This window comes from Homarus americanus, unplaced genomic scaffold (genome assembly GCF_018991925.1).
Source record: "Homarus americanus isolate GMGI-L3 unplaced genomic scaffold, GMGI_Hamer_2.0 scaffold24260, whole genome shotgun sequence".
NCBI classification, from domain to species: Eukaryota; Metazoa; Arthropoda; class Malacostraca; order Decapoda; family Nephropidae; genus Homarus; species Homarus americanus.
Genome location: NW_024721079.1, coordinates 3212960 through 3239942, shown reverse-complemented (window position 1 = coordinate 3239942; position 26983 = coordinate 3212960). Strand labels below are relative to the sequence as shown.

Genomic DNA, 26983 nt, shown 5'->3' with positions numbered 1-26983 from the left:
TTCCAATAAATAAAGCAAATGTACGATAGTTTTAATAATAAAACAATAATTTGAGGATCCAGCACATCTGAGACCCTGGCACAGACTCTAACCTGAGGAACATAACAACAGGCGAGTCACAAACAAGAGAACCACCGCTGCCTTACCGAGCGTTCCAATGCACTTTAAACCCAGCAGTACATACAAACATGGTGATTATTCTAACGTTAACTACTTGTAGGAAACCCAAATTACCAAATATTGGTCGACGTGATCGTTAGAGTAGATTGTAGAAGGTTCGGACAGCCCGGACCCGAGCTCTGCCCTTGTGTAAATGAATCCTGTCGCAAAAATGTAAACATTGAACTGGGATTATCATTTGCTTTAGGCTGGACCGAATCTTGTACTGGAACATAATTGAGGTTTAATTAAGGCATTAAAGTAAAGTTTAATGGAATTTTATTGAGTGTAAGCTGAGGAGGTACATAACTACAGATGGTGACCAGTGAGACCCACACATTCACAGACCTTGAGATGAATTGAGGTGATCGTCACCGTTTATATATACTGAGGTAGAACACAAGACTGGCATCCTCTGGCACTGTGACAACTGGCCTCTACAAGACTACGTGACATGGCTTCAGTGGTGAGTGAACCTTGGTGAGAGAAGCAAGATGCCCAGATATAAGTACCTGGCCAAGGAGGTGACTTGTTGAGCCTACTTTACAGAGGCCTTACTGTTCATGTAAAACAGTGTTATACAGTACTGTACTCATATTCCTTATCCAAGAATTGTTTTTCAAGTTATCAAGATCCAGACAAATTTTTTATGATGTCTTGTACAGTTATATTTTGAATGTGTTTTTTTTGGTGAATTTATAGTCTTGTGACTAAGCGAATGTAATCATATTGAAAAATTAATATCTCGTTTATTCTTAATTTCCTGTGGAAATATCATAGAAGAAAAATGTCTTAGAATTGTGTAAACATTACGAAGACCGGCTCACGACTATAAATTTACCTTTTATTTTATTGATAATGGTATACTTCAGTAGCCACCATATTAATAACAAGAACAAAATGACTTCCCAAAATAACACTTACATGTGTTTTTGAGCCTCTAGCTCGGTAATTGTGCCCTTTAGACTCGCACAATTACCGCAGTAATGGTTTACTTTATTAGGAGTTCTTATTTAATGACTTGATTTAATGGATATAGTAGTGGCAAGTAGGCTGTGGCCTGTATACCTTCAGTACATAAACAAATTGAAGAAGGAATCTGTATCTTGGAGCAGATGGCTAACACCAGAACGCGTTGTTTGATTTCGTTCATTTTGTACACATGTTCTTTGGGTGATATTAAGAAATTAAAACGATACAGCAATCCACAAAATCTAATACAGTAGAACTTGACCTCACAAACCAAAGAAACCTACCTAACCTTATCTAACATCCTAGCTGGGAAGTCTGACCCCCGCCATATTAAACAGAAAGAACTTATTTTTATATTTGGTACCAATTAAGTCAACTTTGTTGAAGCGTCATGACTTAATTTTACTTTTTTGTGGATGTGACAGTGCCCTTGAACCGAGCTAGTCAGTTGTTGTATGTAAAACAAAGAGCAGATAACAACGCTCCTAGAACTGCAGATTTTTCGGAAGAATATTTACGGTAAATGATAAATTTCTTCACGTACAAAGCACATAGAGATATCATTTTAATGTGATATAATCTGCTTTTCAGTGTGTTGAACCCTGCAATTTCCCTCTTCCTTCATACCTTATTCACTACAGGTGATTTATGATCATAGAGAAAACTAAAAAAATCTGTGGAAAAAAAATCGAACAAGTCCTTCTGGTGTTAGCCATCTGCTCCAAATATTACCAAGGAATCTTCTACAGAGATTTTTGTCAATATACGTTAGTGACCATACACAGAACTCTGTCTTGATTTTTATATAGGAAGATACTTGTATAGCAATAATTAAATAAATAAATACTGTAAATAAAAAGAAAAGTAAATACAGTGGGGTATGCTATAACGAATGGATCCTACTACGAATATTCCTATAAAGAACGGTTTTACCTATAAAATTGATAATGCTATAACGAACGAAACTTGTACAACGAACATTATAATTTTTTTTTTTTTTTACTCAAGGGTTTAGATGCATATTTATGCACTTTTTTTACAATTTTTACAATTTAATATTATATTTTTCAGTGTTAAGTGGTTGTATTTGGGGGCCTGGAACGGATTAATCCTATAACGAACGAATGCTATAACGAACAAGGTTCTAGAACCAATTAGATTCGTTATAGCATACCCCACTGTAAGGGTAAAGGTGGAGGAAACAGCCTAAATTACCACTTGCAAGTAAATTCAGATAAATTCTTACAGTAAGTGGTGAAATGATAAAAAAAAAATCCATTTCTAATGAAAGTGAGGATTTGAAATAACTTTTATTCCCAATGACTGCATGGGAATACAGTACAGTAGTGGTGTTTGACTATCCTTGACATTTAGCTACCAGTCAAGCCTCTGGCATTAAATCAAATTTGAAAGATAATGTAAACTACATTTACAGTACCAAACCAATCTATTAATTTATTAATTATTATTTTTTTAAATAGTTTAGCATAGTTTGGTTTATGTCCCTTACAGATGGAGAATGTTAACAATGGTTACATTCCTCTCTGATTCATGAGGAATATTTGGTAAGAAATTGTATTTCTCTAATGTTATATAACTTGTTGTTTCCAAACTGGGAATAAATTCTTAAATAAAAGTTATGGTAGTGGAAAATTTTGGGTACTGTATATATATTTGGGAAGTAACATTAGCTGTGATGGTAGATGTGCAAAAGAAACCAACAGATACCGTCGTCTTGAGCTTGTGATGCAGGTGGACCAAATGGTGATATGATACAGAATGGCCTGCTTTGTCTTATAGCATCTACTGTGGCAGCTGGTCTAACTGTCCTCTCCCTCCATGAAGGAGAGAGGCACTTCAGGAGTGACATGAGAGATATCCATCACCAATGAAGTGCTGAGTCATGATGATGGACAGGATGATGACGAACCATGTGGTGGTGGTAATGTTAAGGTGGTAGATGTTAAATATCTGAAGTTGAGGGCTGTAGGCTGGAGCCAGACACACTGTCACCACTGGTACGAGGCAATCCGCCTTACGAAAAAAATCTCTTAACACCTGAGGACTGGAGCGGGGACCTTGGGCAACTAGTCCCCAATCTTACGCTGTTTCATCTAGGTCCTTTTCTGCAGTTCATCAGCAGCAACTGTTCTCATCTGAAGGTTCTGGTAAAAGGGGAGGAAGCGGAGGATGTCAGTGGTGGCTGTAAAATTCAGGTCGTCGTCTAGGTGTGCCCTCACCTTTCTGAGACTGGTGGTGGGAATTTCCTCCAGTTCTTGGTCTCTGTCATCATCTCATCCTGTCATTCTTCATAGGCCCTGACGACACCAGCTGCTATTTCTCTGGGGTGAGAGCATCTTAGCCACGATTATTGATGTCCACTTACAAACACTCATCCACGTCCTCTTCGGTCACAGCAGTGTCACCACTGTCATGAAAAAGACATTGGTTTCCTTCCACTTTGAAACTCTTAAAATCTGCATCCATCTGCTACACAGCTTCTGCAGCAGCACCGCCACCACCATTCAGGAACTTCTTCCACACCATTCCTCAGTGTAGTTTCCCTAATCTTTTCCCACACTGCCTTGAGGTTGAACACTACATCCCAAATGTTGTAGTCCTTGATGTTCTTCAATGTCCTGGCTTCCGAGTGTCTTTTCCCCCTCTGGCACTGATTCCACCACCAAAATATCATTTGAAAGGAGGTGCCTATTGTGGTGTTTGCAGGCCAGAATGATGCCCTGGCCCATGGGATGTATGAGTGAGGTTAGGCTTGGCTCTCAAGCATTTTGGATCTTTGAAATTCTACTGTAATCTCCCCCTTTTTGTTCTCACATTTAACCTTTTAAATCCAAAGGGTACTTCACCCGTGTCCTAACATACAGCCGAAGCATGTATGTATTGCATATGTCCTCTGTTCACCCATCCAAGTGTAAGTGCTTGAATGGTCTCTGTATGTATACATAATTGAAAAACATAATTTGTAATATTTTACTCGTGTAAATTTCCACAAGCATCACTCACTCTTGAACAAAATGGCAGAAGGATATAGATCTGACCACGCATCTGGTAGCTGGGGGGTTGGTTGTGCATCTGCCCTTGGCAATTGCAAGTGCCCACTGACCATAGAGGAAAAAGTGGAAGTGTTATTGTGCAAGCATGGTAATACTATAATAATTTTAAGGATGAGAACTTCTAAGGAAATAAAAACAGTGATTCAGATGCTAATTGCAGTATATGTATGGGAAAACACATGCACAAGCAGTGGAAAGTGGTGATAATGACATTGATAGTGTGAGTCAGGGTGACACAAAGTTCTGCCTCTAGTGATCTGTTTACCCAACAAGTGTTCTTCATATTAGAGAGAGAAGTGTGGGGGAGGGGAGCAACAAATCCTCAGTCTGCCACTTGGGGTACCAGCCTCTTCCTCCTTTGCCCAACCTGTCATATGACAGTGGAAATCATAGTGGGATTACTACTACAGTGAAGGTTTGTTTAATTGTTTTTTTTTTTTACGCCTGTTTACCATATATATGTTGATTTACAAGATCAGCGTGTTTCTTATATCTTTTATCGATTACTCTACTGTATATTTGTATACCTAGCTGGGGGGAATATGGTGCGACCCACTCCCAGTGTTAAGGGTTAATTCTTTCTGTTATATAGTACAGTAGTTTAATCACCACATGTTATTTCACATCGCTTATGCATCTTCAATATTAAAAAAAATCAAATCAAATCAAATCAGATTTTTATGTCCCTGCAACCATCTGCTGAAGGCAATAAGTGTTTACCTTTTCTATTTGTTCATCTGCACATCTGTTTGTGTGTCCATGTTAGGTTTGGCTTGGTCAGGTCAGTTAGGTCCATGAATGTTGGTGGGTCAGGTCATATAGGTCCTTGTATGTTGGTGGGTCAGGTCAGTTAGATCCATGTGTGATGGTGGGTCAGGTCAGTTAGGTCCTTGAATGTTGGTGGGTCAGGTCAGTTAGATCCATGTATGTTGGGGGGTCAGGTCAGTTAGATCCATGTATGTTGGGGGGTCAGGTCAGTTAGGTCCATCTAAGTTTGGACAGAATAAATGCTCAGTCAAATGAAATTAACTATCCTTACCAGTCAACTCATTTAAATGGACCGTTCTACTCAACTTAGATGCAATGATTTACCCCCTGTCTCTCTATTCTTCTTATGTACAGGTCAAGTTGACATTTGGCCATGCAATCCTATTTTTGCCCAAATCTCTTTTTTTTTCCTGTTTAATAATTGAGTACATAATACAATATGTACTGTTAGGCAAAGGCAAATGTTTGTAATGAAGAAGGCAAATTACTTACTGTTAATATATCTAATTGTCGCTTTCTTTTAGAAATGCTGTAATAATCACACAATAGCTGACATAAACGTAGGCTTATGTGGACCTTTGTGTTGTTTGGATATGATAGAGTTTTAATTTTAATTGGTGCTTCTTAACAGTTAACACATACCTGAGCAAGGCTGAGTTGTGTAGCTTTATGTAGGATGTCTGACTAACTTTTTTCACTTCAGGATAGGGTTTCATTGTGCTTTATGTTTCCTAAATTCTGTTTATTTTTTACCTTTATTGAAAATTGACATTATGAGTTAACGAACACCTTTGGCTTGAAATAATATCTTAAGTTAAAAATTAATTTAAAGACTAAATAAACTATACTGTACTGATATTTACAGGTAATTCTGTTTAATTTTGCAGGTGTTGGAACAGCAAAAGGTGGCCAAAGGGAATGTTCTACTAACTTCAAAGCCTTTTGTATATCTTGTGAATGGATCTCTCAAAGGGCTTTATTGTGATTACTGCCTAAAAAAGTATGTTTTAAAAGAGGCTTTATGTTCATTTGTGAGGATAACTTAAAGATTTAGACTGTGGGTAGTATAGGTAGTATCAACTCAACAGGCTGATATTTAGGCATACTGTACAGATACTTACTATTAGTTGTAGTGATCCTAATACATAGGAGTTATGGTTCAGGGGCTCTACCTCCACAACTTCCCTCTCCCTTATAGCTGGTATGTAGAGAAGAGATACATTTGTTTATCTTGCATCTTTAGGTAGAAAAATTTGCTTATTTTATCTCATTGTATAACATGAGGGGCCAAGATGATCAGTAGAGAGGATCTTAGTTTAGATATGATTTAGGTGAGGACAGAGTGCCATGGATGTTGTCCTGCTTCATTACTGTTAGTTCATTACAGGCAGTGCCATATTTGTGTTTATTTGGGAAGGGCTTATAAGTACCCATAGTACCTTTTTCAAATGAAGAATGTATAAATTTTTCGGATGAAACTTATGGAAAATGACACAAGCAAAGAGTTGTACCGTATACTTTGTGATTGTTGCCCAAATACAATACAGGAGGTTTCCTTTCTTAAACAAGCTTCTTCATTGTGGTGGAAACTTAGATTATAGTTTATATTCAGTAAGGTGTTGAAACCTTTAATCTGAAGTATACGCTTGTGAATTACTTGGGTTTGCTCTCTTCCTTTTAGTTTTACAGTACTTCCTATTGATCATTAATGAGTGGCTGGTAAGATAGTGCCAGCTAGAATAGTGAATCTGTACTCCTTGCCCGGCTGTAGAAGTTAAAGTTGTCTCCATTTATAACGGATACAGTGGCTGGCGCGTTTAGCGAGATGTGGCACCACTGCTCACCAGACAACAGATAGGAGCTAATGACGTTCTACTTGGTAATTTAAATTAAAACTCTAACCATGTAGTAAATGCACATATACTGTACACAGATAGAGGAGGGACTGCTTATTTAGCATCCTTGGTCTGGTTACTAAAACGAGGGTAGTTCTGCTCATTCTGCTAGTTTTACGACTATGTAAACAAACAGTGGTGCCACATCTCACAAAACACGCCAGACACTGTACCCATAATAAATGGAGGTAATTATACATGTTATCGGTTCCTTGTTCTTTTTATAAAAAATTGAATACAGTATACTCTCGATTTAACGGAATCTGAGACTATAACGAACTCTCGATTTAGCAGAAGGAATTTTTTCCGTTTTCACTTGATTTAGTGAACTAGTTCGCTAATTCAGGATTAATTCCATTAATACACTCACAACTACAGAAACACCTCAGACACATGATATGTGCCGGTATGTAGAAATATTTGAAATATTATTCCTGGCTTACCTTAAACTGTAGGGTTCGGTGTTTGTTTTAATTTTTTTCTATGATTTCCAAACTTTTTTCTAATTGATAGCCACACTCTTTTGACTTTCTTCCCCACACCACTTCCTTTCTGAGACTTCTGAGAGACTTTTGGGATGATGTCTATGCACAGTAGTTAGTTGAATGAGATGCAGACTGAGAGGTAGCAGTGAACAATACACACGGTGGCGGCAACACAGACTCAGCACATGTAAACAAACCCCACATGCCAAGCGGCGTATTTGGCGTGGAATTTAACAGACTCATGCCCGATTTATTGAATTAGTTTGCTAAATCGAGCGAAAATAACGGAAATTTGATTTAGCGGAAATTAAAATTTAATGGAAAGGGGTGGCTCGAATTACTGTAGTTCGTTAAATAAAGAAAATACTGTACGTCCTTGGGGTTTTAACTATAGGTGCTCAGAACAAATGAATCCCTTACACAAAGGGTTAAAACTCAATTAGGTGTTATGACAAGAGGTGGGCACTGCCAGGGGTATTTAACAGTAAGGCTCTCACTGGTCATTCATACGACAGTAAAGTACTCGGTTCATAAAATGTGATATCGTGCTTCAGTTGTTTGTTTCTTAGATCTGACACATTATTCACAACATACACACTCATGGCAGGGTCAAGCTGTTATATATACCTGTATATATTTTGTCTCTTTTTGGAAAGGGTTTATACACAATGATATTAGGGATGAAAGAGGTTTTTAATGGAAGTACAACAGGTGAAGAAGGAAAAGGAAAACAACACATTGAAACTGAAATATGCACCTATAAATAATTTTGTTTGCTCAGTGTGTTGACAGTGTATTGTAATACAGTACAGTACAGTATTTGCATTAGTAGTAGCTGTATACCTCAGAAAGGTGTAATTCTGTGTGTGTGCGTGCATGAGTTCTTTTCTGCTGTGTAGTTTAGCATACCAGCAAGAAACTGTTTTTATTTTAAAGTTCAGTTTACAATACTAATACTGTAATTTCTTGCTTAATGAGAACTCTCTCTGCCTAAATGGGAAGAGTAATAAATGATCTGCTCCTTATTAGTACAGCACCGTCCTTTTTTAAATCTACTGTATATTTGCTACCGCACATCTCAATGTACTCAATCAGATGAGATATTTTTGTCACTAGAAATTCCGTCATTCCACAGCCCTCTAACCCTTTTACACAATAATTGTATAATGTAGTTAGCCACCTTCCACAGTCCTCTCACCCTTGTACACTGTGACTATAATGTAGTTAGTTACATTCTACTGTATTCTTACCCTTATACACTGTAACTATACTTTATAATGTAGTCAGCCACATTCTAACATTTACCATCTGCAGTGTTTGTTAAGTCTTCATAATTTGTATCATGTCTGGGACAGGAAGAGAATATGTACCCTGCAACGCTGCTCGGGCTGCAAGGCAGAATGTTATTGTGACAGAGACTGTCAGCGTGGGGCCTGGGATATCCACCGATATGAATGTAAAAATCTTCAACGCATACATCCCCTGATTCCCCCGGACACTGCCAAGCTAATGGCAAAAGTCATCTTCAAGCTTAAGGTAAGGTAACAAATAATTCTTGTAGCAATACATGTCAAGTCTAATGGAATAAGAATAAATAAAAACTTCAAATACAGTATCATGTTAATATTGGCTCCACCTCAGTGAAGTAAAGTAAAATTATGAATGACTATAAATTGTGTAGCTCTGCTGCCAAAGTCGAAGCATAATTTATTCTGGTTGTGTTTTATCACCTGTTATTGTTTACAGTACCCATAAAAAGCAAAGGCAAGATTAGCCTAAGTCTCTCCCTGTAAGTGTTAACAAAATTACATTAAAAATATTTTTATAATACAGGTACTATAAAACCAAAATTGTATTGTGTGAACTCATGTTAACCATATACAATACAGGGATGGTTACTTGACCATACTAAACCATATTTTTGGATATCACATTACATGAACTCGTAAATAATATGGGAATGCTTTATATGTTGACGTGGCATCCATCAGTGTTGTAAATGGTCTCTTGTACTACAGTACAACTGTATAGTCTTGTGCATAAATACTGTACAGTACCTGCATAAACTTTTAGTCTTTTTACTTCCTATCATATTCTCTGTGATTTCATACCATCTCAGTTTTTTATACTGTATCATTTACTCTCTTCTTAATTCCTTATGTTTCTTAAATGTCATTTAATAAAAATGTAATTTATAAAAAGATTATTAGATATCTTTGATTCTCTTGTAGAATGGAGGTGACCAGATAGAGGAAAAATTATCAGAACGGAAATCAAGAAAATTCAAGGACTTGATGAACCGTAAGTACAGTATTCCACTTTGTTATTGGGTGATGGCTGTGGTTACTGTTGTTATTATTGTATATTTTCATGAGGAGGCATTTACCAATAAACACTAGGTAAAACTAAATATTCCATTCTTTGTAACTAAGTGGAGATGAGCTTGTGCATTCAGTTTTAATCTAAAAACACTATTTTAATTAACCTGGAGAAATGGACATGGAGAAGGAGAGGATCATCCTTTGTTTCTGGTCATGGCTCATCATATCTAGTTGTTAGGTGCCGGGTGAGTCACACATTAGAAGCCTGTACTGCCATCCAGTGAGATATAGGGGAAACTTTCACTATCTTGTTGTAAGCTGATCACTTATCCTCGGCTGATGAATTTTGGGGCCCATTTTAAATTGTATTTAAATTTTCTGGCTTTATGAGTACTACATCATGAAATAAAAGAGTTTGATTATCGGTATGCAATAAAGGTAAATGAGAGTAATTTAAGGTGCAGTGAAATAGCAAAAGCAAAGTATCAAACTGGGAAATAATGAGGGTCTACTGCATAAACACTTGTTTGAATGGCACTACTGTATGGCAAGCACTGTTTTTTCTTTTACTACATGAAGATAGAGACAAAATGATTGTGAGAGCACATGGCTCTTTTCATGGTAATTCTGTCTTAACACTGTATTTTATTTTTTTGACTGATAAATGAAGAGAACCTCATTGATTTTCTCTCATTTTCTTCTATCTTTTAGACTACACAGATTTAAAGGACGACAAAAATCGGCAGGAGCACTTGACTTCACTCATAGTGGTCCTGCGTAAGTACATTGGATCAAACAATCTTCCTAATGAAGTTGATCTGCAGGGCATATTTGGCCGGGTTAGTATCTTGTATTTTCTCTCATACTTTTATTTCAGATAGAAAATTTCTTTGTTGGAATAATGATATTATCTTCCATAAGATATTTGTTCTGTTATTATCTTGCCGTGGATCTGAAATGTGATGTTTATGTTTATCTATGACCCATACCTTACTAATGTGTGCAACAATGTAGAACTTAGATGACATGGTCACCCACTTCCTTATACTGTACTGCAAGGCGGTATGAAGTGGTTAGGTCATTTTGGCGTGAACCTGACCAATAATTTGCCAACTTATTAGGGAAATACTGTAAATTTTCATGAAATAACATGATCAGACATTAATAAAAGCCGTTTGGCAACCGGATTGTTATTATATTCAACTGGGTTTAATCACATTACCAGAATGATATTGGATAAAGGATCAGTTCAATTCTCCCGCTCTTGGAGTCGGTATTTTTATTTATTTTGTGTCCAGGAAGTTGCCGATTTTTGTCTGGATAAAGTAAGCTTCTTTCATGTCCACTTTCTCCCTCATCAGTTTCTTGGTCACTCTTTTCACAACTTTCATAACTTGATTTAATGGCTTAAAGAGGCATCATGTCCTATGGTCCCTGTTAAACTGATTTCACTGCCCTTCCACTGTGTGCTGACAAACATCTTCACTGTATAGTTATTTGTGTACATTTTTTCTTTTTCTCTTGTTGTGGTTCTTACAACTTTTACCTTGAAGCATGTAGAAAACATTGCCATCTAGAAGCAATTTACTTTAGTTGTATATGCTTACAGAATTATGCTACTGTATGTCTTATTTATTGGCTAATTTTAATTGCCATTTCTGTTTCCAGATATGTGTTAATAGTTTCAGTATTACTGACCAAGACATGAACACAGCTGGCACTGGGGTCTATCTGGCAGCCTCAGTGTTTGATCATTCTTGTCAACCCAATTCATATGTGACATTTGATGGTAAACGCCTCATGTGCCGTGCATTGGTAGATATGCCAAGTCTAGATTGGTCCAAGGTTAGTGTATTTGATATGGGACTTAAATGTTATATTACTGTACTGTGTTTCCTTTATTGATATTGCCAGTGAGATGAAATTTAACATAACTTTTTAGTTACATCTTACATTGTGCAAGGTCTCATGTTATTCCTGGGACTTAAGTGACTGATATATTTTCTAGGCCATAACACCTCAGTAAATGTCATCTCTCAGCCTACTCCTTTATCCACTCTTCCACATTAATACTACAAACTTTCTACAAACTCCTATTGCCAATATATTTTTTGACATAACTGACATAACTGAGTTTGTGATGGGGAATGGAAATACCATATAAAAAAGATCTGTTCCAGTAATAAAACAAGATGAGTGGTAGTGAAAAAAGGGAGAGTTTGTGTTGCTCATTATTTTGGACATCCTCTATTATACTATTACATCTGTATGAAAAATAATAAAGAGAATGTTTGATGAATTTTTTAGTGTAGTTTTATCATATCTTGGGGCTATAATTTTCCTTGCAGGAATTTATATCCAGTTGTATAATAAGTTTCTTTATACTGTATACAATTTTGAGATGCATTAAGCTTTTCAGAAATGCATATATTTTATAGAAAGAAGGAAATCTGTAGAGTCAGTGCTTGCTTTAAGTACATGAAGCATTTATGAAAACCTTTACTTTAACCAGATGTAGCTGCTAGTGTCTCTCTCTCTCTCTCTTTCTGAGTTTGAGTTACATCTGCCCACCTGGCACTGTTGGGCTGCACATACCTATATACAAATAGCAAAGGTCAATTGTATCATTAGAATAAGTGATCAGTGTGTGTTATTCATAATCCTTGTATTCCACTTTCCAGCTTAGAATAAGTTATATTGATGTGATGAATACCACCATGGACCGTAGAAATGAGCTACACAGACGCTACTACTTCTGGTGTGATTGCCGTGCTTGCCATAACCCTGAACGAGACAAGCTCATGTCTTCCATCAACTGTGGTTAGTGTTGACATCCTTATGAGTAAATGGAAGATTTATAGCGTGATGGATACTTGTTTGTTTCTTTATAAAGAGGAAGGAGGGAGGCACTTTATAACCTTTCTTATTAACTGCTAAGACCTTTTATTGATCCTCCTTGCCACTGATACTGAGTCAGGGGCTCTTATTCCAAGAAAAAGTTTCATAATTAAAAACAACATCAGACTTTTTTTTTCACTTGTTGATGAAGCAACTTGTAGACAAGAGTACTTACACTTTTACTTGAGTAACTGTTTCTTGAAATTTGTCCACCATTACCCTTAGTCAGCCTGACCAAAAGATGGGAGAGGAGTAATGATAGAGTGTATAGACAGATACCAGGGAAAGCATTGTGATAATCCATGTACACTACTACAGTATACTTCCATAGTAACCCTGGTTAATATGTTTAAAGTATTTCTTGACTAAACCCTATCTTTGTTATGCAGTAGTGAGTGGATACAGTGCTCGCTTCCTGTCCTTAGGGTCTCTGGTTTGAGCCGAGGGCACCGCAGTTCACTCGGTTCACCTGACTGTATAGTTGTGGGAGTGAAGGTGGTTATATACTTGTGTGTAGTGTCAGCCACACTCCTTACTTGTTTATTGAAAGTTTAGTATCTAGTGAGCTGTATCTGCACTGCCTGTAACCTATTGGACCCACTTTCAGTCTCACCATCTTTTCAGGTAATCCAAAATGCACTGCCCCAGTGCATATTGATGAAGACGATGACATGGATGCACCTGTGGGACCATGTACTGTGTGTGGCTTCAACGAACTGAGCTCTGACACAAGAAAAAAATACTGCAGCATTGCCAAGTATTGTAGAGAACAAATGGAAGTAATGAAAGACAGTTATTGTATCCTTTTGTTGAAGTATGGAACTAGTTGATGCAGAAATCCTAGAATAAATTAATATAAGTTAGAAATAAGAAATATTATTGAAGAGTGCAAATACTGTATTGTCTGTATACATATGTTAAATTTTGAAATATTACATGGGATATACTGAAATAAGCATTCCATCCAGTTGACTGCCCTATGAATGCAAACAGAGAAATTGATAATCAGTGGAAGAATATTGCTATATCATAGACAGCACTGTACCTAGGAGTTACAGTGCTGTGTAATACCATACTTGTACAATTACAATTAATTGGTGTAATCATGAATAATCAGTAAAAAAAAATTCAACTCAAGGTGTACTGAAGCTACTCTGTTGAGGTATAGTGAGCAAATGCAACCATTATGGAATAGAAGTCATAAAATTATTGTTACCCAATCTGACCAGTGAGATGTTTTTTGTGTGTGTGTGTGTGCTCATGTAGCAACTCTCTTGAAGACGCACAATTATATCAGCTACTTCTTTGAATTAAAATGTGATCACTCTTTTCAATGTCATAATATCCAGTGTCTCTTTATGAAAAGCTTAGGTAATTAATGCATAACTTGTTATTCCTTAACTCTTTAAAAGATCTTGACCTATCTCAGAGAGGACTAGAGATGCAAGGAGATCTCTTTTACAAACTGAATTTACTACGTGTCAAGTTTCTAGATGCTGCTTTTGAAGCTGCTATTTGTGTGGAGAACTGGGACACTGCAATAAAATATGGCATGCAGAATATTGAAGGAGTGAAGTAAGTTGCAGAAAATGTTCTTTGTAAAATACTTGAAATAATTTATTTTGATGCTTTGAATACAGTACAGTGGTCCCTCGGTTAACGAACTCAATTCGTTCCAGAGGGTCGTTCGTTAACCGAAACCATTGTTTCAATGGAATTTTGGGGAATTGGTTTCAGCTCACCGAAAATTACATATAAAGTAAAAAAGAAGGTGCAGTAAAGTACACTTACTTTGAGGTGTGTATGTAGAAGGCTCCTGGTTGATGATGCTGATGTGAATTTGAAGTGGGAGGTGGAGGAGGAGAAGGGAGAAGAGAAGGAAGTGGGGGTGGAAGAGAAATCACCCCATGCTTGATGCCGTCATTTCACCAATAAAATTTTAAGTTCACTAGATGTAATTCAAGATTATTTTCTGTAAATCAACACTGCACTGCACTATATATTGTCAATATGTTAAATAAATTTCAGAATGACCAATAATTGTACTGTAAAAACGTAAAAATACTCTGTGTTCAAGAGACCCACAAGCAAGATGTTTCCTCCACTGAACAGAGACACAAACTGACGCCTTGGTGGGTGAATGAAGTGGCTGATGGGCGCACCAAAAACGAGTTCCCTGTACTGCAATTATATTAAATAAGTGTTAAAACGACTAATAATTTTAATATAAAACTTGGAAAAATATTGAATAACACAACCTTCTTAATATTTACTCCAATGGAAACGAATATAAGCCCTAGAACCGATTACTGTATTGGCAGACTAATCTTCCAGCTGGTGAGCAAGCCAAAACATGTTGACATGTTTTCATAAGAATTTCATTAACTGAATTGAAGATTCTTATGGAAGGTAATTCGTTAACCGAGGCGTTCGTTAACCGAGGGACCACTGTACTGTATATGGGCTTTTATTGGTGAAGAACATAGGAGACATGTCTCCCCACAGTTTCTCTGTACAGTATACAGCTAGACCCCGACTTACGATGGGGTTAGGGACCCAAATCCAGGTCGTAAGTCCGAATGGTCGTAAGTTCGACATGGATTAAAAAAAAAAATCTACAATGAAATACAGTACAGTAAAAGTAATAAATAATGAGGAATGGATACAGTACAGTGAAAGTAATAAATAATGAGGAATGGATACAGTGTGACTGAGCACTTACCTTTAATGTAGTCAGCTGAATGCACATGGGGCCCCCATAATTTTCTAATTATACATGGAGACTACATTAACTGGAAACTTTTCGGTATAGAAAATGCATGTGTCATTTGGAAAAAAATTAATTGAAAAAAAAAAATGGTCACAACTGCGGCGGTCGTAAGTCCGGACGGTCGTAAGTTGAAGCAGTCGTAAGTCGGGGTCTAGCTGTATATTTGTTTACATATTTTAAGAAACTGGGTGTCATTTCCAGGTGTATTTGGGTCACAGAACACTATGGTAAACTCATAAACATGAAATTCTGACTACGTAATATACCGAAGTTTTTTCAAAATGATCTCCCCAAATTTGGATACAAATAAGGGTCAATTTATAGTACTGTACAGTGTGTATGGTAATTCGATATTTATTTTATTTTATTTTATTTTTATTTTATTTATTTTTTACTAATGATAAGTTCTGACAAAAACAAGATGATTTTCATCCATGGAACTTTTGGCGCATTTTACTTGTAAACAAGATATCGGGAGTTGAAAATCAGAAAACTACTAGAAAAGCTATTACAGTATAGTATACTATTGCATTGTATTTGTTGCCACCAACCAAATCTCATAATTTTTTTTTTTTTGTAAATAATAGCTTAGACAATCTTCAAACACTTTTCTTCTGTGATGTTTCCTTTGCAAATGACGTAGAACCAAGGTATTTAATATGCTGGGGGTCTGGGGGTCGGAGCCCCTGGTTGGGAAGTTAGTTTAGGTTAAATGGGTTTGGTTGGTGCTGTCAACCATGTATTACTAATTAAGTTATCCTGTGAAAGATATTTTAATTTCTTTTATATAATGCCCTGTCCCAGTACGATCCTACCTAATGGTGTTATAAAACTCAGAAATATGCATCATCTTTTGGGGGTAATTTACAATCATATAAAGAAATGGGCCCAATAGCCCCAATTTATGATATATATTGGTGTGATTATAGTGAGATGAAATGGAATGAAAATAGTCAAAATTAAATTTTTGAGACCTGATGACAACATTGTTCATTTATGGTTCATTTAAAAATGAAAAATAAAAGCAACAAAGAATATTATTTCCATTTTTCTTTTGATAGATTTTCACTTATTTCTTGGATAGGATGACAATATTCAAACATCAGTTATATTTAACTGATATTTTGTGTAAGGGCTTCCACCCTCAATCACATTGGCGCTACCATCTTTATAATGCCTAATTCACATGGCTACCATAGGCTTAGACACAACTACCTGCCTAGTGATTTCACAGTTGCTGAGACCATAACTGCCTTCATAATAAGTAGCCAGGTATGGCATGAGTTTGTCATTAACTATTATTGTTGGCTTGCAAAACAAAATTTATTACAAAAGACAAACTTCAATTCTAATAATTTTACAATACTGTACAATGACTATTTGAATATTTTTTCTCCATTTTTTGTTCACTTTAAAAGTGGAATTCGTCTGAGCTGGAGTTGACCTCATGATATGCCCTGAAATATGATTAAAGTATTTTGAAAAATAAGGATAAGGGAAATGACATAGCAACCACACTTACCAACCTTGTCGAGACAACATGAGAGGTATTGTTCAATTTGAAACCCATTGCACCGAGGGGTAAAAGTAATTTATGGTCTGACTGTACAGTTCAGTTTTATTCTCATTTGTTCCAAATCTTTTGTTGCTTCTTGCAATGCCTTCAAAGGGTTTGTTTAATTTTGAAATTGAATTCCAGATTTTGCTATGGAGAAGATCATCCAAACATTGGCTTAATGCTGCTGAAACTAGGCAAGATTTGCCTTCACGTGTATCGAACACAGGAAGCATTGCAGTATCTGAAGCAAGCGGAGCCCGTATTACGAGTAAGCCATGGGACATCACATCCAACATACAAAGAAGAATTGATGGCTCTTTTACAACAGGCACATGAGGAGCTCATGTTTATGTCACAGAAGAAGAAGAAAAGGATAAATGACATTTCTGTGGTGAGCTGAGTGTATCAGATCAAGTTTAATGTTTATTCCATCCCTAATAACTACTTACAGATATAATAGTGTAAATATTTATTTCTGTTACAATAGGCTTATATGATAATGCATTATATTTTTGTATTAATTTGTACTATATTTTGTTGTTTTTCGGATAATTTTAACCCTTTCATGACCTGCCGATAACAGTGTTGGTCAGAGCCAATGTCATGTTTATACAGGTATCCCCCAATTTACGATAGGGTTGCTTTCCTGGAAACCCTAACGTAAATTGAATTAACGTAAATCAGGAGACTTTTAATGTGGGTTTAAATGGGATACGTTCCTGGCTTGTCTGACACAGACATGTATCGCAGAAAAAGCTATCCTACACTAATTAAAAAAACAAAAAAAAACATAAACAACACTCACCACATTAATAATAACAAGCCTGCCACTTAACAATGTCTAACATTGTCTCCAGAGACATGGTCTACTCAAAACCTTGACTTTACCAGAAGTGGGAGACTCCGTAGGATACTTGCTCGCCATTATCAAAGATATTAATTACTTCACAGTCACCAAAGCAGAGCAAAATCTGAATGATATTGTTTTCCTCTCACCATTAACAGCAAATATCACAGCGATCACAAGGTTATGCAACAATAAATAACGATAAAGTTGGTTACACTTACGAGGGCAAGTGCGATCACATTGGAACAAAGGGTGGCCGAAAGCAGCGTGCATTTCGGTGAACTGCGTATAGGGTGGAAAATCAGTTCCTGCACATAGCAGCCATCTTGGATTTGACCAGTAAAGGGAGGGATGTGTTGCCCCAGTGTTTACATTCTGCGTCAACGAATTTAGCCTCCCGATAGCTATCGTTAACTTGGAATTTGCCGAACATAACTCTTAAGAGGGTGTTAAAACCTGACTAACATTAATGCAGATTATTGTAAATTGGAGAATCGGGGGATACCTTCCTGCTGTGCTCAAAATCTTTGTCATAAAATACTGGCTTGTTTAGTCATCATTTAAATACTGGTAGCTTTATGCTGAGCTTCTTTCAGCATTGTACCTGAATATTTTATATTCTATGTTGGTAGATGATGTATATATTTCGTAAATATAACTCATACTAATACATTGATACTTACAGGTACACTGTGAAAAAGATTTTAGCGAGATATTTTTACACTGCATAAGACTTTATTTCAGTGAAACTCCTTTTCATCTGTCAGATGTGAAACTATACTACAGTATGTAAATATTATTAAGAATATTGTATCACAACTAGCAACTAATGGAAAAAGTGGCTTTGTAGGAGTACAATGACTGAATTAGACAGTTTGATATGAAATAGTGATCAGTTTTATACAATTACCGGGTATATAATGTGTACTCTTTTCCAACTGACTGATTTTTCATTAGTGATCCTACACTGACCCCTACTTTGTTTATGTGACAATTATAGAGTAAACTGACCCCTACACTCTTTATGCGACAGTGTTGGTCAAGTGCGGTGCCGTTACAATCTTCTTTGGCAGGATATTCCAAAAGTTCACTACTATTACTCCACAAACATTAGTTCTGACAGTTTTTGTACTTAAGCTTGAGGCTGTAACCTTTAATGGGGCAGCCATTTGCTAGCTCCAGATAAGAATATTTGACTGAGTAATGCCCTTTGAGGTTCTTTTACATGTTTCTTCAGGGAGACATGGTTCTTCAGAGGACATAGTTCTTCTAGGGATACTGTTCTTCAGGGGATACACTGTTCTTAAGGGGCTACTGTTCTTCAGGGGACATAGTTCTTTAGGGGACATGTTTTTTGTGATTATTTTTTTGTTACAGTGTCTGTTTTAGTGTTGGTGATTTGAGAAACAACATAAAAATTGATACAAGAATTCATCTCTTAATACAAATTTAGAGACTGTACCAAAGAAGTCAACACTATTTTAGTTTAGTACCAGCAGTGGGATGGGAGGAAACCCAGACCTACTCTTAGAGTTTGCAAACAATCTGCACTCACACATTATACACAGCCCATACTCAATTCAAAGCTTACTCTATAGTACAGGGGCATATTGTTCTTCAGGGGACACTGTTCTTTGGGATGCAATGTTTTTTGGTGGGTAATGTATATTTTGGGACACTTAGTAGGTGCTAGCTATTGTCAGAAGTTTAAAATCTGAGCTTGTATGCAGATCATATGTGCTAGGTATAAAGACACCAGTGATAGCTCAGTTGATGTGAAAGTTCGTGAAAATTATTTAGAGATGTAGCTCAAAAAGTTGAAGCTGACCTGCCCTGTACAATGATTTTTTTTCTTTCTGTTCAATTTTTTGCTTTTTTCTTCCCAAATACCCACGAGGCCAAAATTTTTAAAAGTAATATGTTAAATACAGATTATGCACCAACTAATAATACTGTATTATGAAATGAATGTTTTCATAGAAATATAAACAGTAAATGTCTGTATTTATGATGTAATGAAAAGAGTGATGCTTAAAGTGGATAAGGTTAAGTGTGACTTAATTAATATGTTGAAATGAAATTACGTACCATGTTGGTTCATGGTAAATCATCTTCATTAATTCTTCATTGCTTTCTTAATTCATGAGGTGGTACAGCTGCACCCAACTTCACAGAAAACTATGATAAGCCAATCATGATCAGAAGAGTTTAAAAAATAAACTTGAAGACCTCTGTATTTTCTGAATGGTTGTTTCATAACTTACAAGTTTGCCCTGATATTTTGCATAATAATTTTCATTATTTTTAAAATATGAATTTTATCTATGAACCCAAATGATAGAAGTTAAAGTACAGCATGCCCTTAAAGTTCGCAGGGATATGGTGTCTCAAAATGACCGCGAATAGCCACATCCGTGAATATTATTTGCTGACCAGGGGTGGGGGGAGGGGAGGTGCATTTTTACTCTTGTACAAAGAAATGTATACATGGGTATTTCCTTTGTGTTTGCCTTTAGGACAATTATTTCTTTTACATGTATTGTATATATGTGTGTGTGTGTGTGTGTCGACACACACACACACACACACACACACACACACACACACACACACACACTCATACATACAGTATACAATACAGGTGAAAGAACGAATGGCTCTCTGTCCCGGATGCGAAAATGCCGGAAACTTTAAAACTACCCGCAGACATTTTTGGGTACATCCAGGGTAATTGAGGACCGTGAATTAAAGATCCGCGAATTGTCAGGGCATGCTGTATCACTAATCATGGATGTATAATTATAAAAAAAAAAAATGAAACATGCAAGATTTCTAAGTGAAAAAAAAAATAATCAAGTGAAGGCTACAGTATTATGGTGTTAGTATAGCTAATGTGAGCCAGGTTGAGCTCAAGTGCGTGACCAGTGAATCCTCTATTTGTGCAAGAACCTTTTATGGTAATAGTATCCAGTGATGTAAATTATCCCTGCAATTGTGCTTAGTATGTACAGTAAAGTCAGGTGTACAGCAGAAAATCGTTCACGTATTTAAGATTTTTAACTCCATTTGATTGCTCGCAAGACGTTAGATTTTCGTTGTTTTTGAAAACCTGGAGGTGAGATTTGATTTGAGCAAATTCAAATTCGGTATGCATGAGGCTATCCAAGCACTTTATCCCTTCATAATATAGAGCTTAATGAATGCATGAAGAAATGACCAGCAACTGGTGGAACATTATATATTTATGAAATAGTGAAGATAACAAGAATTTTCTTTATACCTGGTACATAATATTAAATGGACAGAAGCCTTATCAGTGGACTGTGATTTCTGGAACGTGTAAATAGAAAATCTCTCGGAATGTATATGAAACATGCGTAGTTGTAATTCTAATTCCAATTCTTTTTTAGATTATTGAAAAGAAATTAATGTTTAGAATGCTTATACATAATTGAAATAAAGAAATAAATAGTTACCAAGTAGTTAAAATTTTGATAATTATTTAACCATTGAAGAAGGACTCCTGGTTCTGAAAATTTTTCAGCAATATGATTTTATGTGTTTGACCTTTACTCATGATGAACTGGAATACAGAAAAGTAATTACAGTATCTGTTTATTTTTTGATAATGTGTAAGTAATCCATCTCCAATATAAAATCTAATATACTATACAGTAGAATTTAATTTCGAGGCTTCAGAAGGACATGCAGTAATATTACATATTAAAATGAGGTAGGCGGGTAGTCTTTGATTACCTCGGAGTTGCGACCCTGCCTTGCCAGCTATTCCCACCCTGTGGGTTGGTGTTAAGAAGAGCATCCAGCCGTAAAACTTTGCTTCAACATACCTGATGGCAAATTGGGTCATCAGAGCTGTGCGCTTACCCTGGTCTCTGCTGCACTTTCTGGGCAGGTACCCTGAGTTTGCAGCGATGAGTAGAGAGGAACATCCTGTAATGGTTTTACCTATCAACTGCCACCAGATAATCATGACTAACTCACGCAAGTGTGGAAAATGGCCGTAAAACGTTGATGATGATGATGAGATACAGTAGTTGTGTCTGAAAAGAGAGAGTTCTCTATCTTTGACCCACCCTCATTTACAATAAGGTAAGTGATCCTTACTAGAAGCAATTGGCTTTTTCCTTACTCCAAGTTTAATTCATATTTAATAAAAGTAGGTAAATTAAGACATTCACATTCCTTGATTGGTTCACCCTATTCAATTTACTCACTATAATGAGTCAATAGTGAGATCCCTTTTAACATTTACCATTCCTTTTTCACTTATAATTTACTTGTCATGAAAAATCATTAAATAAGTCCAATAATTTGTAATATGGTCGAGAGATCTCAATAAATATTAAGTACTAGTGCAATGAATTTGCACAGTACACTACTCAGTACAGTACAGTACTTTGTGTATAACATTCTGCAAAATAACTCCAAAAGATAGATGAGAAAAGAATGTTCAAGTGATTTAAGTCAAAATGAATTATGTAATTCAAGTACAGTACAGCACAGAATTTGTTCATTCATCAAAATGCTTAACTTGCTCTAAAAGATTTTTAATGTACCTGTACCTGTATTGTACAACTACTGATCACTTGTTCATAACATGTGACACAAAATTTGTTGTAGATTTGCAGAACCACCTGTGGTTAAGTAGCGGCAGGCCTCACAAGTGGTGGTCTTCTTTGGTCTGCAGGTGCTTGTTGGTCAACATTGCCTCGTCCGGCGTTCCTCTCTGCTTTTCCTCGTCTGATGTTCCAATCTGCCTCTCCCCGTCATTTGCTTCTCTTCACCTAGCGTCCTTCCCACTGTTTGCCTCTCATGGTGTAATGTACCTACTCTATATCTCCCCAGTGGTTGAAATAATAATTTTTTTCAGAGTTTATATAATGTTGAAGTTGATGTATGTTGTTACAACTCCTCTTTTAATCTTGTATAATGAGGCATTAAATAATATGAAGCTGAATTTTGGATTTCTCATTGCACAAAAGTCATTGTTGGTTGCAACTTGGTATCTCAAAGTACAGCACTAAACAGTACTTTATTATTGAATCAGACTTATACAGTAGATTATTGTACAATACGTATTGTGTATAGAAAATTAAGATATGAAACTCATATAGTGCCACTTACAACTGCCTAATATAAAATTGGTTTAAAATCCACTAATTCCCATTATCCATGACTTATTACTGGTATTATGACCTACTTACTGTCCAGGGGCCTCATTCACAGAGGTTTCTATGATGTATACTTCTCATGAATGACGATGTAAGAATGATCCTGACTGGGTGACTTTAGCTAAAATACTCCTGTACAAAAATAAGATAAAGGATATTACAGTACGGTATCCCCGTTAGTTGGAAATTTCAATCCATAGAACTTTCCATTACCCAGAAAAAGATTGGAGCATTCCGAGAAAAATCTCTCCATTCCGGGCATTTAAACAAATTTCTGAGATTGCATTATGCTTCAACGTGTGTACAGGTTTCTGGCATGTGGGTGGGCTAGCTGCATGGGGAACTTAGGCCTTAGGCTTGTGTGCTGTGATTGGCTACTGTACTGTCATGTGACTAAATGGGATACTTGTGATTGGCTGATGCATCTCCCAGCCTATCTCCTCAAACCCTAGCATTATGATATACTACTTAGTTCATAGTCTGCTGCCATTGTACATTACAAGCTTGTTCACTCACTCTGTTGTTGTTGCATAAGGTCTGTGTTATGCAGTACAGTACTGTCCATGACTGTACCAGGATAGAACCAGCCAAGAATACAGTTAAAGGCAGTGTTAAGACATAAAAAATGATTACAGTAACTTGTAACCTGTACAGTACATTCAGTAAGTGTGAAAGTACTGTACATACAGTACTATGCCTACTGTAGCCTAATGTGTAGAGGGTGTGTTTACGTTACAATGCACAGCATGTGTACAATGTCAAAAGCTACAGACAAATCTTGTGGCACTAATTTGCCACAGTAAATGGTACAGGACAAAACAGGCCATCCTTTATCTGATATAATCATTTGGCCTGCCTGCATCACAAGCTCAAGACGACAGCATCTGCTGGTGAGTGCAGTGCGGTGTACATATTGTGTATCCAGTAGTTTACAGTATTTTGTTAATTTACAATTTATTGTACGTGTAGTAGTGTAGTCGTGTACAGTAATGTTTGCATAAATAAATACACCTTTGTGTCTGGCTAATTATAGTTAAGCTTTTGTAGCAATGATGCATAATTTAGACGTGAAAACATTCACCAGTACCCGGAAAAATTCTGTCGATAGATGAATTTTTCCAGGGATAAGATCATTCATCTCAATACCTGTACCTGGAAATCTCTCAAACCCAGAAATGCACTGAACTATTTGTTCCAGCTTTCAGGGATATTACTGAAGAATTATATAGAGACTTCATTTTAACTTAATACCCGGTACTTTAATATTTTACTGACCATAGATTAAGAGGATTACATCCTGTATAAAGTTCTTTGTGAAGAATTTTACTGGAACTTTATCTGGTGTTAAGTTAAAATATCTAGATAAGGTAGAGTCGGAGTATAATTTTGATGATATATCTCTGTTATTATACCCCTCGTGTACTGGGCCACCTCTGAGTTGAATAAAATTGTCTGGCATGAGCCAAATAAAATATTAAAAGTAGAGTCCCAGTAGTGAAGGGGTTAGTGTTTTAGCCTAAGTCCAACAGTCGAGTACATTATTATATCTTAAGTAACAAGGGATATTCATCGTATAAACATTGGTGAAACCAGACCCTTGCAAGCCTCATAAAAACTCTTTTGAGATAAAAACTTTTGGCAAAAATAAAATTTGAATCCACAAAATTAGTTTTGTTTTTCCTCAGATGAATAAAAATATTGTGTGTCCCTGATACATTTACATGATCCAGTAATCAATGCCCTGTAGAATTCCCCAAGAAATTTGTTGAAGTACAGTATTAGTACAGTACAGTAGTTGGTATCTAGCTTTGAAAGGTTTGGAGAGGTGTGTAGGTTATAGTGTAAGTATGGATGGTCTAGTAGTGCCACAGGGAGAACAAGTATGTAGATAGTGAAGAGTGTGTTCTAAGGCCACAAGGAGAATACCAGTAATTGTGTGGTTAATTAAGAGTGTGTTCTTAGAACCTCAGGGAGAATAAGTGTGTGGTTAATTATGAGTGCATTCTTAGGCAGGTCCGTAAGTACATATGATGGTCACCGAAGTCCGGACCTCAGCAATTTTTTCCCCCATTATTTAATTTTTTAAAGTGAATAAAAACATTAAAAACTAAATATGATCATATTGTGAACTTTAGACTTTAACTCCTTTCTCTTTGATCCCGCCAGATCTCACCTCATTGACTGCTTTCACTGCTGCATAAAGTTATATCTATTTTAACTAACTACAGTACCTAACTAACTTTACAAGTCAACTGAACCAACTAGTTCTATTGGTGTGGTGCCTGCCAAGAAGAGGATGACAATGAAACAAAAGCACAAAGACAATGTACTCCCCAGACAATTAACGAACACTTTCGGTTGAACCTGTTCTACCCATTCATTGACCACATTACGAACCAACTAGAGTAGATATTTCTAGAGAGAGATGAACCAGCCATGTTGCATGTTAGCATCCTAATTAGTACCAAAATCATTGTCAAAACTAACCGAGGAGAAAGAGGAAAAGACAATAGATTGGTAGAAAGGAGACCTTCCTCATCCAGACACAATTAAGCAGGAGATTCAGAGATACAGGCACAAGTTTAAAGATTACACTGCAGATTCCCTGCCAGCATCACCCATGGAGACTGAAGATTACCCAAATGATCTAATTCCCAAACATTCTCTGCATTCTCAAAATGGTCTTGTGACCTCATGCTGCTGTGACAGATCATTCTCTGCCTTGCACAGATTGAAGAATTGATTCAGAGGAAGCATGTCAAATGAGAAACTCAGGACTTGCCATGCTGCATGTTAACAGAAATTTGACAGTGGATCCAGACAGAGTCCTTGGGAACTGGGATGCCGCTGACCACAAAAGGATAACTTTTGGCTTTGGCATTCAGTAAAAAGGTAATGCTCAAAGATGTTATTTTATACATTATTATATGTACAGCATTTAAAGTGAAATAAGAAGAAAACATTTTCTATTAAACAAGTGTAAACTTCCAAAAGTATGTATTTTTTTATTTTAGGATAAAAATGGAAATTTGTCTTTGGGTTCCATTGCGTGTAATTTGCCGAGGTAAATGAAAAGCATTTGAAGAGATGGAGGTATTATTTGAGATTAGATGTTGTTATTCAGCCTCCATGAGGATTTATGATTTTGAGACTGCCCTGTGAATATAATCAATCTATTGAAACTCACCAAGTGTAATACATGTGTCTCTGCCTTCACTCTTTTCAGTGAGGAGAACTCGAGAGAAAAGTCTACATCACTTTATGTATGTGGGATAGGGATGACGGATGAGGAGTTCTGTTTTACTGGCATAGGTGAGGTTGGAATTAAATGGTGTACCCCTTATGTTCACAGAGGTACCCCCTTTTTTTATTTTTTTTGCTACCTATACAGTATTGTACAGTATATACTGTACATCACAGATCCCCAAAATATCAGGGTAGCTTGAAAGTTCAAGTAAAGATATCACAGATTCGGGCAAAATGTGATCCCGTCCCTCATGGCCTTTCCAGACAGACTGTCTCTGGTCATTAGATGACAAACTCAATTGACCTTAGAATATGCCCTCATACCCAGTGCATATGGCCTCAAAATGCCTCCGAAATTGGTCATATTTCAATAATTTTCTTGGTGGCTTGCTGTGCACCTCTGAAAGTTCCCCTGCTGGATGAGCTTGTCATGTGTTTGTGTTACAATGTTCTCTTTTCACACATTGCGGTTAGGTTATGCTCTAGTACTAGGAGATGGGGAAAGAAAAACTATTGGACAAATATGAAGTTTATTCTGCATCTCAGAATCTGCATGCAGTTTCAAAACCAAAATACCAAATCCATGGATCTTTCATTATCATAAATTTTTAAAAGGCTTAATTAAACTCCTCCCACACCATTTTTATTTTATTTATGACCTATCGCTGTCACTATAAAATCATTTCTTACCCATGCACAATTGGTTAATGTATTTCAAATTCGGCCTCCATAGAGGGGGAGGGGGGGTGCAGTGTTTCTACTTTGCTGAACACTCCTGTGAGACATAAGGACATCAGT

At 36.5% G+C, this 26983-nt stretch overlaps 1 protein-coding gene across 6 annotated transcripts; it reads left to right on the top strand.

The window, feature by feature from the left end:
* The first annotated feature begins 86 nt into the window (after window positions 1-86).
* LOC121861439 (histone-lysine N-methyltransferase SMYD3-like) lies at window positions 87-24604 on the top strand. Of its 6 annotated transcripts, none has more exons than XM_042359165.1 (11): window positions 87-191; window positions 5861-5973; window positions 8709-8889; window positions 9585-9654; window positions 10386-10513; window positions 11343-11519; window positions 12356-12494; window positions 13197-13370; window positions 13985-14147; window positions 17042-17291; window positions 22389-24604. In XM_042359165.1, exons 1-11 carry the CDS (start codon window positions 189-191, stop codon window positions 22410-22412), a joined length of 1422 nt encoding a protein of 473 aa, XP_042215099.1. In that variant the 5' UTR covers window positions 87-188; the 3' UTR covers window positions 22413-24604. The 6 variants fall into 6 exon arrangements, 5 of the variants coding, with proteins under 5 accessions (XP_042215099.1, XP_042215097.1, XP_042215098.1 ...); XM_042359163.1 differs by lacking the exon at window positions 87-191 and adding an exon at window positions 248-683 and having other exon boundaries at window positions 21661-24604; XR_006088024.1 differs by lacking the exon at window positions 87-191 and adding an exon at window positions 249-683 and having other exon boundaries at window positions 17042-21857.
* Window positions 24605-26983: the final 2379 nt, after the last annotated feature.